The following is a 13,332-nucleotide window of genomic DNA, read 5'->3' as shown; positions in this document are numbered from 1 at the left end:
CACCCAAAAATGTTCCAGTAATCAACCCTTACAGATGAAGATAAGATCAGATCAAATGAGATAAGATAGAACTTTATTGATCCTGAAGGAAATTCTGGTTCCAGATTGCTTCAAATTTCAAAAACAATCAAAATATACAGTCATGTAAACAAATATTAGACAATAATTTTCTTCAATTTCTTGCCAATTTTAATGCTTGGTCCAACTTGGGTCATTTTGTGTCTTTTTTTAAGTAATTTAGTGTTTTTTTCTGTCATTTGTGTCTTTTTGTCATTTTGTGTCTTTTTTTAGTAATTTTAGTAATAACTGCCTCCAGCGGCCCCCAGGTAATTTGAGTTTGAGACCCCTGATCTACAGTCATGGAAACAATTATTAGACCACCCTTTTTCTTCAGTTTCTTGTTCATTTTCATGCCTGGGACAACTAAAGGTACATTTGTTTGGACAAATATAATGATAACAACAACAATAGCTCATAAGAGTCTAATTTAAGAGCTGATATCTAGACATTTTCCATGGTTTTCTTGAAAATAACCAAAATCATTAACAAGAAAACCATGGAAAATGGTAAGATAGAACAAACACACACACACACACACACACACACACACACACACACTGGGCGGCTGTGGTAGAGTTGGTTGGCCCCCAACCGAAGAGTTGGTGGTTCGATCCCTGACCATGGCAGCCTACATGTCGAAGTATCCTTGAGCAAGATAATGAACCCCAAATTGCTCCCGATGCTGCTTTCATCGGTGTGTGAATGAATTCCCAATGGTGGCAGGTGGCACCGTTTAGGGTATCCTCTGCCACCAGTATGAATGTGTGTGTGAAAGGGTGAATGAGCGCAGTCTGTAGTGTAAAGCGATTTGAGTGGTCGCAAAGCGACTACAAAAGCGCTATATAAGTGCAGGTCCATTTACCATTTACACACACACACACACACACACACACACATTCTTGTACTTCTACTTTTGTGAGGACCCTCATTGTAATAGTGAATTCCCTTGCAAGGTTATAATAGTTTTGGATTTTTCATTAGTTTTAGGTTTAATTTTGTTGTGAATTTTAGTTTTAATGAGTTTTTAGAGTGAGTTTGCTAGTTTTTGTTTAGTTTCTATTGTTTTAGTGTTAGTTTTAGTTTTTTGTAATGGGGTATTTGTTTGGTGGGAGATTAAAAGAGGTCACAGTAAATTTTGCATTTATTTCCTTTGTCTTATCCATCTTCATTATATCCTCAGTAGTAGAAGTACAAGAACACACACACACACACACACACACAGTTGTTGACATCTGGGGTGCTGGTGTGAGCTGCTCTGGTTCATGGGGACAGTGGAGGAGAGTGGAGGAGTGACCCCGGCGGCGCTGAGGGAGGAGAAGCAGAGAATAAATCTTTTAATGGCCTTCATGCCGGCTGGAGGACGCCGCTCCGTCACAGTGAGAGCGCAGGAAACCGTTGTGTGTTTCTCACAGCGATGTGTGAACATAAAGTTACACCAGAACGACTGTAAAGGTTAACTGGAAACACACAGCGTGCCACCAGGCAATTACAGGCAACAGTTTAGAGGTGGGTGGCGAACACATTCAGACAACTGCTGCAGCCCGAGAACACACAGGAAGATAAATGAGCTTTGTGTTGTTGTTGTTTTGTTATTTTATTTGCAGAATAATACAAAGGAAAATAAGAAGCAAGTATACAAGTGAGTTTCAAAAAACTCTAAAGGCTGCCTGGCCGTCATGTTGCTTCTGATGGAGTCTGTTGTTGTTGTCGCCACAGGAATGAGTTCTTAAACCCGCTAGTAAGTTAGCATGTTAGCTCCCTGGGGTTTCTCCTCTCAAACTCAGAGGATTTGACCGGTTGGTGGTTAGAAGCTGAAACTTAAGCTTAACACGAGATGTTCACGGTTTGTTGTACGACATAAAATACGTTAGTAAATACCCCCACTTGTGAATTCTGTAGTTTTTACATGTCCTTAAAAAGGCGGCTGCTAACAAGAGGCTAAATGAGTCTACAGAGGCTGTCGGGGACATTAAACGTCATCACACCAGATCTGGTAGCACCAGTTCTTGTAGATGGTAAATTATGTAAATAAACTATTTTTTTGGCTATGGGGAAAATAAAGAAAAGAAAGTGTGGTGTTTTCTCATTTGTGGGTTTTAACCCTTTATCGGGCGAAGAACCATATTTGGTAACTTCAGCGGATATTCAAAATGGGGTCCCCGTGTCTCTCTGTGAGGTCGTAGAACCACATGGATTTCTTCTAGCTAATATTTCGAGAAAAAACTTGCAAATTTACTAGATTAAAGTGGCAAATCTGCGTCAAAAAAGTCACAGATTTATGAGAAAAAAGTGTGGAAAAAAGCACAAATGGCCAAAATAAAAAATATATATACAGTACTATGCAAAAGCCTGTTGTGATAACGGACGCTTTTATTTTGAAAGGACGTAAAGAGACTTGATCCTGTCGATCGTAAAACTAACTCAGTGAGATTAAACTGTAAAGATAACGTCAAGGAGTTATAGGATGTGGTCTAATTTTTTTTTCCATGACTGTAGAAACTATCACGCCAATAGGAAATAATTACAACAAATTATTTTTAATACTATATTTATATTCATAGTTATTTTTACAGGTGTTGTTCTTGTTGTGAACGGCCTTTTAGCCCTAAAATCCTACAACCATTTGACAAGTCTAACATGTGTAAATCATGCACAGAGCCGTGTCCTCCATCCAGCACTGTCAGCATTTAACCATGCATCTTTTAATGCTCATCCATCCGTCCATCGGTCCGTCCCTCCGTCTGTCCGTCCATCCGTCCATACCACTCTGCAAAGGTCGAGCGCTCCGGGGCTGCAGACGTCCCGGCCGCTCCTCAGCCACCCAGAGTCCTCTCCTGGTCCCCCGTCTCTCCCAGATGTTGCTCCAGAGGCGTTTACAGCCATTACAGCTGCTCAGCGTTGGGTAACAGCCTCCCCAGAGGCGGCGAAACCTTTGAGACAAGGCGCATATGCATTAATCTAACCATTAAGGATTTAACTTAGTCAGCTCTTAAAGAGGACGGCTGCAGCTGTGCGGCCGCGGTGGGAGGCAGCCGCCACTGAATCGGACGTAATTATGCAAGCTCCATTTGCAGAGCGGAGGAGTCGCATGTGCACCGCGAGCAACCAAGCAGAGTCAGTCAAGATGGTCTCGTTCTCAGATAATTAGAAAGCCCCAAAACATATGGGCGGCTTAAATAATGTATTGTTTGCTTCTTTGTGAGTTTCCTTTGCATATCTTAAAGTCAGTCAACCATCCATCCGTTTTAATGTTTCTTCTGCAGAGGAAGCGGAGGATAAAAACAAACTTTGGTTGTTAATGCTGGGCTAACACCAAAGGATTTTCACAGTCCCACATATAAACTGAAAGTCTTTAGTAAATCTAGCAGTTTTACTGGAGTCACGGTGCTCCCGTTATCTCCATCGTTAAGTTTAAGGTAGTAAACTGCTCTGTTTTTATATCAGACTTTTCCTAGTCTTGGGTTTGCAACATATCAAACGTGTTTCTAATGCTACCTATACATCAGAAGACTTTAGAAAAGACTCCTGGAAAACTATCAGCTCACACCTGCTCACATCTAAAGACAAGTGTTTAGAGTTTTTAGTCTCAGGCTGAGAATTTAGACAGACTGTGAATCTTGCATTGTCACTATTTACAAGACTACAATTAGATTCGTTTAGCATTTTTTTCCTACCATGCGATTTTTCCTGGTTCCAGACCGGGCAGTAAAACCACTTTGACGTAGTAAAGGAACATCACAATAATGCTAATATGCTCAGTCCTAAATAAAAATATAGTGATGTCATATATTTAGATGTTTCTTAGTAAAGAGAACAGTAAGGAGACGCAGTTAAAATGTTTAAATAAATGTATACATAAATAAGTAATAAATAATCGATGATTAATGTATGATTAACTAAATGAAAGTTGATAGAGCTGATAAGTATAATTATTCAATTAAACAAATTATAATTAACCCTTTGGAGTTTGGGGTTATTTTGTTGGTTTTTGACTCCTTTTCATTCTGCCTGTATAAACAACTTAAAAAGTGTTCACCATGCCATGTTGGTATTGTTTTCAGCACAATCTCACCTATATGACCTGATTATTATTTTTTTCATTTTTGACTTACTGGATCAACATTTTCAACACAAAAAAAAACACACACAAAATACCAAAAACACATAAAAAATAAATTTTTTACAAAACCCCCCACATAAAAACACACTTAAAACCCACAAAAACACACCAAAAACACACTTTTTTCTAATACAAAAACCACCCAAAAAATTACAAAAAACACACATAAAACACACACAAAAACACAAAAATTTACAAAAAACACATAAAAACACACAAAAAACACATAAAAACACACAAATCACACAAAAAAACATTAAAGACAAAAGATTGCATTAAAAATGCTGAATGCAAACTGCAAAATTTGAAAAAAAAAGCTGACAGCAGGGCTCCATGCTGCTTCGTTTTTATGTTGCAACGTCATGAAGAAGTTTTGTGCCGGTGCTTTCGTGGACTCCAGAGGGTTAAATAGGACATAAATGTATATTATGAATTGATTTCTAAATGTTCCTTATGTCTATTTTTACTGTAAAATAGTCAACTTTTCATGTCAGAAAAACAGAAACCCTTTTTCAGCTTTGTGAGGGGCATTTATGGCGTCTTCTCTTCTTTTTGTTGTTTTTTTTTTTTTTTCAACACAAACCACTGCACACACTAGAGCAGCTGGAGCCAAAAGCTGCTTCTCCTACATTGTGTAAGAGCATGAGGGGGAAAAAAATTGCATGGTAGGAAATAAATGCTAAAAGAATCTAGTTGTAGTCTTGTAAATAGTTAACCTGCAAGATTCACAGTCTGTCTAAAAACTAAACACTTGTCTTTAGATGTGAGCAGCTGTTGTTTTACAAATCTTTCCAAAGTCTTCTGATGTATAGGTAGCATAAAACAGGGATTTACAGCAAACTCATTATAATATGATTTAGCGTCACGATTGGTCCTGGTAACCTCTGTTGTAAACTAATTGTATCTCACAACAATGGATGCTCCTCCATTCCTCACGCAGAGTGAAAAACGTGAAATGTCTCGCCTCAGGATGTCCTTTACTGAAATGCTGCAACAAGGGAATTAAACTGTCGACATTTCCCTAAAATATGTTTAATATTAGATTGGATTTCACATCCTCAGGGGTTGCAACCCTCCAGTGCCTCTTACACTGGGTAATATGTTTTGATAATATTGGAGTATTATTGATGTTTTGGCCCTCGGGTGGCCGTTTTTTGATGTCTCCGGGTATGCGTGTAATCCTGTTATCCTGCAATTTGCAGCCAAAACATGTCTGTTTGGAAAATAAAATGTAATTCCATCCCGGCCTCTTTCCCATAAATGGATATAAAATATTCTAATAGTTTTGTTTCTTATTATTTTAGCCACACTGTGTCTGAAGATCAAAACAAACTTTGTTCAATTTAATTTTAACTTTGATGCATCGTATTAAAATGTCCTGACAGTCGTTTCAAACTATGCCACAGAGACGTTGTGGGAGCAAGTTATTCCAGTTCTCCTTGAATGTATTTAACACATTTTTCAACATATTAGCTGGCTGGCATTAAATCAATGACGGTGACTTGTTTTATGTAAATGAACTGTTAGTTGGTGCCATCCCAGAAGCAATATCTTCAGAAATCAAGACACCCCAAGGTCTTCTTATCCTTTCTACACAGTCTGAGCTAGGGATGGGCGTTTAGAAGAAACCTGCCAATTCGAGCATCTACAGTCATGGAAACAATTATTAGACCACCATTTTTTTTCAATTTCTTGTTCATTTTAATGCCTGGTACAACTAAAGGTACATTTGTTTGGACAAATATAATGATAATAACAAAAATAGCTCACAAGAGTTTAATTTAAGAGCTGATATCTACACGTTTTCTTGATAATAACCAAAATTATTCAATCATTATCAAGAAAACCATGGAAAATGTCTAGATATCAGCTCTTAGATTAAGTTATTATGAGCTATTTTGTTGTTATCATTATATTTGTCCAAACAAATGTACCTTTTGGTGTACCAGGCATTACAATGAACAAGAAAGATAGTTAAACTGTTAAATTAAACATTTGCAGGCAAATTAATGTGCAGATAAATTAAACATTTGCAAAGATGACCAGGAAAATAGTGCAAAACAGAGAATAAAGTTGTCCATTGTCTATTAATTCAGATTAATATTGAAATGGTAAACAAAAATGTGCCATCGCTGGTAAAACACTGCAACTGTCTAAACATCTACGAGTTTGATCTTATCCTTATTCCTCTCTTTTTTTTCTTATTTCAGTGTTTTTATACATATTCCAGTATGTATAAAAACATGCACACATGGGCAAAATAAAAGATATTTATACAGTACTATGCAAAAGCCTGTTGTGATAACGGGCGCTTTTATTTTGAAAGGACGAAAAAAGACTTGATCCTTTCGATCGTAAAACTAACTCAGTGAGATTAAACTGTAAAAATAACACCAAGGAGTTCAATGTTTTATGTTGTCACACTAATCTTCATATTTAAATGTGTTTTGTGTTTCAATACGTTTTGGATCAAATTAAACTCAGTAATTCATGCTAGCAAGGTTTGATACAGTAAGCTAGCTTTGCTCACATTGATACTACAGTTGATATTTCTGTGTGTTTTATCATTGTTGTTGCGACTTTCAGTTCGCAAACTGTAGCTTTATCCAACTTATTTCTCAGCTCATTGGCTTATTGATGTACAGACACAGAACTGAACGCTCAGCATTATTCAGTTCAGTGATACTGATACGCAGTCAGAGATAAAATTTAAAAAAAACACAGATCAATTAAAAATTCCACATCTTTGACCAAATTCTGACCATTAATCGTTCATCGATTAGTTATTCCCATCCCTAGTGTGAACATTTTTTTTTGCATCTAAAGTTCAGTTATTTTCAGCCTCTTTATTCATGTTTTTTGTCTTTTTTTTGTGCAGAACGGTAATCCACAGAACCCATACTGCAGCGGCATCGAGGGAGTGATGGAGGCCTATTACCAGAGTCTCAAATCCGTGCGTCTCTACGGACCCACCCACTTCTCCCCTGTTATTAACCATGTGGCCAGGTAGGTCCTCTGTAATCACAGCCGGGGGACGGGGAACACGTGGGCTGACACACAGGAAAAAATGTCACAAGGAGGACAATGGCACCGTGAAAATTCACTGTTCTGCTGCAGAAATTCATGTCAGAGCAATCTGCTGTGGTGGAGCTGCAGACACTGTGTGTGTGTGTGTGTGTGTGTGTGTGTGTGTGTGTGTGTGTGTGGGCAGCTGGACAGTTATCTGTGAAGCAAAGGGAGAAGATTAAAATAAATGTGCTAATCGCTCCAAAGAGGAATCAATACTCTCTGTGCTGGTTTGGACGCGTCACAACAATCTGCTGACCTGTTGCACGATGACTGATGGCTGTCTTAAAGGGACAGTACACATTTATTCAAGTGTTTGTAGTATCTCTAGTCAGTGTTTGATCTACTGCAGATGGCTGCAGTCTGCCCTGTTTAAGTGTACGTGCATTAACTGAAGCCTTTGTCAAAGCCACCAAACTCCATTGACAGAAACATTAATTATGTAGCCTAAATCTGTTTGTTAGTTTCTGTTATTCTGTGACTTTGGTGTTTTAAAGGGTTGCTTCAGATTCACTAAACTCCCACAAAATGGTAAATGGGGTGCACTTATATAGGGCTTTTATCCAAAGCGCTTTACACTAAACACTACGCTCATTCACACACACATTCATACTGCTGGCCGAGGCTACCAGGGCACACTGGTGCCACCTGCCACCATTGGGAATTCATTCACACACCGATGGACGCAGCATGGATTCAGTATCTTGTTTAAGGATACTTCGACATGTAGCTGCCAGCTTCCAGTTACTGGACAAATGCTCTACCAACTGAGCCACAGCCGCCCCACAAATAACACAAACATACTAAACGATCAAGGCAGCAACTCCTGTTTTCTCTGAGGAAAGTTCCTGTTTTTGTTGATTGAGTCTGGTGGCTTTGACAAGAGCAGAGATAACAGCTTTAGTTTGCACAATATTGTTTATTGTTAAAAGGATCCCCATTAGCTGTCACCAAAATGGGATGAACTAGTCTTCCTGGGGTCCAAAAAAATTTTAAATTCACATAACAATGATAATGTAAAAACAATGAAACATTGTAGACATCATTAAAACATCATCAGCAATTATTCAAATGCGTTATTAAATTCATAAGTATAACATTCATTATTAAATTCATACAGTCCAATCCCTACTCACAAATTGAAATAGTACATTATCAAATGGTACTTGAAAGATATTTTGCCATCACAAACCTTTTGAAAATTGAGGTTTTCCCTCTTTACAGTGCAGAAAAACTGGATTTAATCAGTGGAGTCCACTCGTTTTTATTACAGCCTACCTGTCATAAATGGTTTACTGTTTTACTAAAGGGGTTTATATTTTGTTATTTTTATTGCTAAAGGTAATGCATAGGTGTAAAAATATTTTTTAGCAAGCATGCATGAATATATGCCCGCATGCATGCATTGTTTTTATGGTTTTTGTGGTATGAAAATGATTTAATATCAGCCCTAAGACAAGATTTGAACCCTGTTAGTGTAGCCTACAGCTTTCATGGAAATATGAACAAAGGCAATATTTTACTTTTTCTCATGTTGGGGTCATACTAGGAAAAGTAATTGAATATCAAGTTGAAAAAAGATCATTTAGTGCAGGGTTCTCAAACTCAAATTACCTGGGGGCCACTGGAGGTAGTATCAAAATGACCAAAAAAAGACACAAAATGACAGAAAAAAAACTAAATTACTTAAAAAAGACACAAAATGACAGAAAAAAAACCTAAATTATTTAAAAAAGACACAAAATTACTAAAAAAAGACACAAAATGACAGAAAAAAACTAAATTACCAAAAAGACACAAAATGAAATTACATAACATTTCCACTTCTTCCGGTAACAACAACACGGCAGATAATAAATGGTCGGGTAGAAGCCGCCTTTATTTTGTTAACGTCGTCATAGAAACAAGTGAAACAAAGCTCCAGCAAGCGCAATAAAGGGACCTTCCACACACAACACGGTAAAGTGCCATTCATATAAAACTCACATTTAACTTTCATATCAAGGTGGGGGCCACAAAATATCATCACGACTGCCACAATTGGCCCGCGGGCCGCGAGTTTGAAACCCACGATTTAGGGGGTTAAATGGCAGGTCATTTTTGACCCATAAGACATCACATGGGTTAAAAGTGTAACACTGGTCAGAGAGTCGACTGCCTCCCTCTGAGCCTCATGCAACCAAAAACATTTAAAAAATGTGAACTGTCCCTTTAAGGAGCAGGCGAAGGCACCAAGAAAGTTTAGAGAAACCGAAAACTCCGAGACACAGAAGCAGAAACAGAAGCAGCGCTGTAAATAACAGTCGATGTCTCACCTCCCACCATTTCACAAATAAGCAGTAAATGAATCCTTGTAGACACGAGTAGAAAACACACTGCTTCACTATTAAAAAAAAACACCATTAACGAGAGACATGCGCGCCCCCGAGTGCGGTTCAATTTTTTATTGCAACAACAAATTATAAAAAGCTGCTCCTAGACCGTTTTAAATATTTAGAGCAGATAATATTGCAGCACCTGTCAGCAGCACTTTCTCACATCAGCCCTGATAGAAAGCAGCGTGCAGGTTTGTAGTGCAGAATTTTCCGGCTTCCACCTGACGTTCCCTATTTCCAGATCTTGTCTCATGATCCTTTAAGATTGACTGTAACAAGCACTTCTCCCACCTTTCATCATCAGCTTTCAAAACCCATCTCTCTCTCTCTCTCTCTCTCTCTCTCTCTCTCTCTCGCTCTCTCTCTCTCTCTCTCTCTCTCTCTCTCTCTCTCTCTCTCTCTCTCTCTCTCTCTCTCTCTCCGTCCACCCACTCAGCCTGAGAATAGCTGCATTGTTCAGCTTCTCCGGAGCATCTGACTAAAACCCAGGAAGACACCACGGAAACATAGTGACACCGAGTCACGTCAGATTCCTAATTATGACTGTACGTGCGTAAGACTGTTGTGCATAACATATACTCTCCAAATATGGTCCTGGGACATTTCACACAGGTTTATATAACAGAAAAACTGCCAGTATAAAGCAAAAACTCTCTCTTTTCAATACATCCTGTTTCATTAAAGGTTTTAAAAGTGGCAAAAAACATCTAAATGTCACTATGTACTTAATGCTTGCAATGCAAAAATCTTATTTTTCACTATCAATAACTAGAAAAACACAAATTTTCAGTGGTGGACTGTAACTAAAGTATAATTTATATATAATTTATGTTACTTTATACTTCTACTCCACTACATTTTAGAGACAAATATTGTACTTTTTACAGCTTTAGTTACTTTTCAGATTGAGATTTTACATTAAAAAAACATGATTAATTTGAAGAGATTAGACCTGTTTTTAAATTAAACCTCATCACAGTATGTATACTTTTTCTTCTGTTTTTAGCTGTTTTTCCTTTTTTTTATTTATCCTTTTTATAATTAGACTGTTATGCTTTTAACCTGTAGCACTTTGAGATTTCCTCTAATGTAAAGTGCATTACAAATAAAATATATTATTATAATTAATGTATAACATAAAAAACATGATTCATTTAAAGAGATTAGACCTGTTTTTTAATTTAACCTCATAACAGTATATTAAGGAGTTAAAATTAATAAAACACTGCTTATGTAAATGTAAATGCATCAGTACAAATAATATAATAATGTATTTAGAATATATAGAACAATCTGCATAACATTTTTTTTTTAACTTTGATACTTTAAGTACATTTTGATGCTGATACTTTTGTACTTTTACTTGTTTTGAATGTAGGACTTTTACTTGTAGTGGAGTAATTTCACAGTGTGGTATTGGTACTTTTACTGCAGTAAGAGATCTTAATACTTCTTCCACTACTGGTCATTTTACATGAAGTGCATTATTTGCACAGAGCAGTAATACTTACACTGTAATTGGACCATTTGTCTTTGATAAACTAGGACGGATTTTATTGATCACTGAGGTGTAATAACCTAATGTGGAACATTATTTGGTAAGTTAATTGCAGCAGCAGTGGAGGGGCGCTTAGTAGAATTACTCCAGCAAGTTAATTTTGTGCTCCCATTTAGTTGGTGGGCTTGAGTGAGACAGAAATCAAGAATAATATCCTGATCCTAAACTCTGTGCCTACAGTTTATAACTTCATTTATACAGCACTTCTCATGCAGGGGTGGGGCTCAAAGTGCTTTACAATAAAGGGAGGAAACTGGAGAAAAAAACAAGGCAAATTGCAAATACTGCACGAAAAAAAAAACCTTTGCAGTATTTCTTGATAAAAGCCTCCAAACTCCAGCCAAGATAACTGTGACGTGATGACATCTTCAGACTTTAGAAAGCTCCTCCAGACGTTTTTACAACTGTTTTAAAGGTTGAGTAGTACTCTTATAGCCAGTTAATTGGTCCTGATGCGTTAAATCAGCGGAGTGCCCTTTCTAAATGAATATAGAGAGGTAGATTCCAGAAGAAAAGAAAAGTCAGAATATCTGTTTTAATGGTAATAAAATGTTAAAGGAAGTGCCATCAGTCTGTCTGCGTCTCTTTTACCCTTTTACTGCCAAAATAAGCATGCAATTTTATTAAACGGTTGATAGACTTCCTTTACAGAACAGTAGAGGAGTGAGTCTCTCTGCTGTTTTCTGCTACGTCACAAACGTGCCAGACTCCATTAACAAATTTGTCAATTTAACAGATCTGGGTTCCCTGTTACACAGATTATACTTTTAAATCATAATGTATTACTCAGAGGGAATCTCTTTTCATTTTGGCCAATATGTAACTTTAAGTGTTCTTCTGTAAACTATAGTAAGATGTGTAATGTTGCTGTTTGACATCACAAACCACCCCCATCAGCAGTTGAAGCAATATTTTAATCATGATTTTATTCAATTGGAGTTCTGCTTTGAATAATTTATCAGAAGAACTAAATAAATTGTGAAATGTCCGCTTATAAAGTACATTTTAAATGACTGATAAGGCAAATAAAGTCTTCAACTGTATCCTACTGTTGGTGGAAAACCTCTGTTATATTAGATTTTTTTTTTTTTTTTTTTAACGAAGCCAAGCTTACGGTTAAACTGCTATTTTTTTTTTCTTATTACTCAAAAACACACTCATTTGGCAAACATAATTTGACATTATTACATAAATCTCACATAATATAAGCAGTTCTGCTAAGTGAAAGATGATACCACATTTTTTTATTTTTACAGTCATAGCATCATGAAAGAAAAGGGGCGAAATTATCTAAAAGATGCTTAAAAGATGGCTGACAGCTCCTGAAAAGTGAAGCCAAAACATGTGGAGCGCCCCCTGGTGGCCGGCTGCAGTATAGGTTATAAACTCCACCCACTACATGTTAGTGGATGAGTCAAATAACAAGATCTCCAACCAAAACGTTGTTAGAATAGGTTGTTTGTTAATACCACCCATTTGAGTCTTAACAGAGATGTGTTGAGAAAAATATTTTTGGTAAGGCATTATAAAAGACAGTCCAATCCGATCCACTTTATTTATATTGCACTATTTTAGTAAACACAAGGTTTCCAAAGTGCTGCACAAAAAGATAAACTCAATAAATAGATAACACAATAAAAGCACAATGAAAAAGAGGAAGTAGAACAATTAAATAAAATAAAATAAAATAAAATAAATGAAATGCACTGCCCGCACAAACTAAAATATGCATGTATACACATAAAATCATAAAATCAACACTCTATGTGGTGTCAGAAGCCAAAGAGAATAGATGGGTTTTTAAGAAGAGATTTAAACACAGATAGTCTGTTTACAAGACAGTTTAAATATTTTTTTAAAAATGCATGTAAATGCTTTAAATCTGATAGTGTTGAGGACGATATGACTACTACATTAACGTAAGGTTCGCTGTGGAAAAAAGGCGTCAGTTTCATTGAATTTAGGTTACAAAACCAAAGATTTGAGTTTAGGGCAAAAAACATCCTGGTAAGGCGTTATAAAAGACAGTTTAAACAGTAAATAAAAGCACGTAAATGCCAGAAGTAAAGTAGTTACGAGGACGTGACTACAGAAAGTGACATATAGTTCAGTAAAAATGTGATACATAGAAGTTCAGTGATGTTTAAATAGAT

The 13,332-nt window shown here is 36.8% G+C and overlaps 1 protein-coding gene across 1 annotated transcript in view; it reads left to right on the top strand.

Annotated features, from left to right (window-relative positions):
- The window catches only part of LOC131973180 (copine-8-like), a 116,446-nt gene that overhangs the window by 89,663 nt on the left and 13,451 nt on the right, over positions 1 to 13,332 (top strand). The window contains exon 16 of the mRNA XM_059335066.1: positions 7,059 to 7,186. Within this exon, the coding sequence (XP_059191049.1) occupies positions 7,059 to 7,186 (128 nt within the window). The remainder of the gene's footprint in view (positions 1 to 7,058; positions 7,187 to 13,332) is intronic.

Source organism: Centropristis striata, chromosome 6, assembly GCF_030273125.1.
Source record: "Centropristis striata isolate RG_2023a ecotype Rhode Island chromosome 6, C.striata_1.0, whole genome shotgun sequence".
NCBI classification, from domain to species: domain Eukaryota; kingdom Metazoa; phylum Chordata; class Actinopteri; order Perciformes; family Serranidae; genus Centropristis; species Centropristis striata.
The sequence above is the reverse complement of the archived record's forward strand: the minus strand, read 5'-3'. Positions and strand labels throughout refer to the sequence as shown.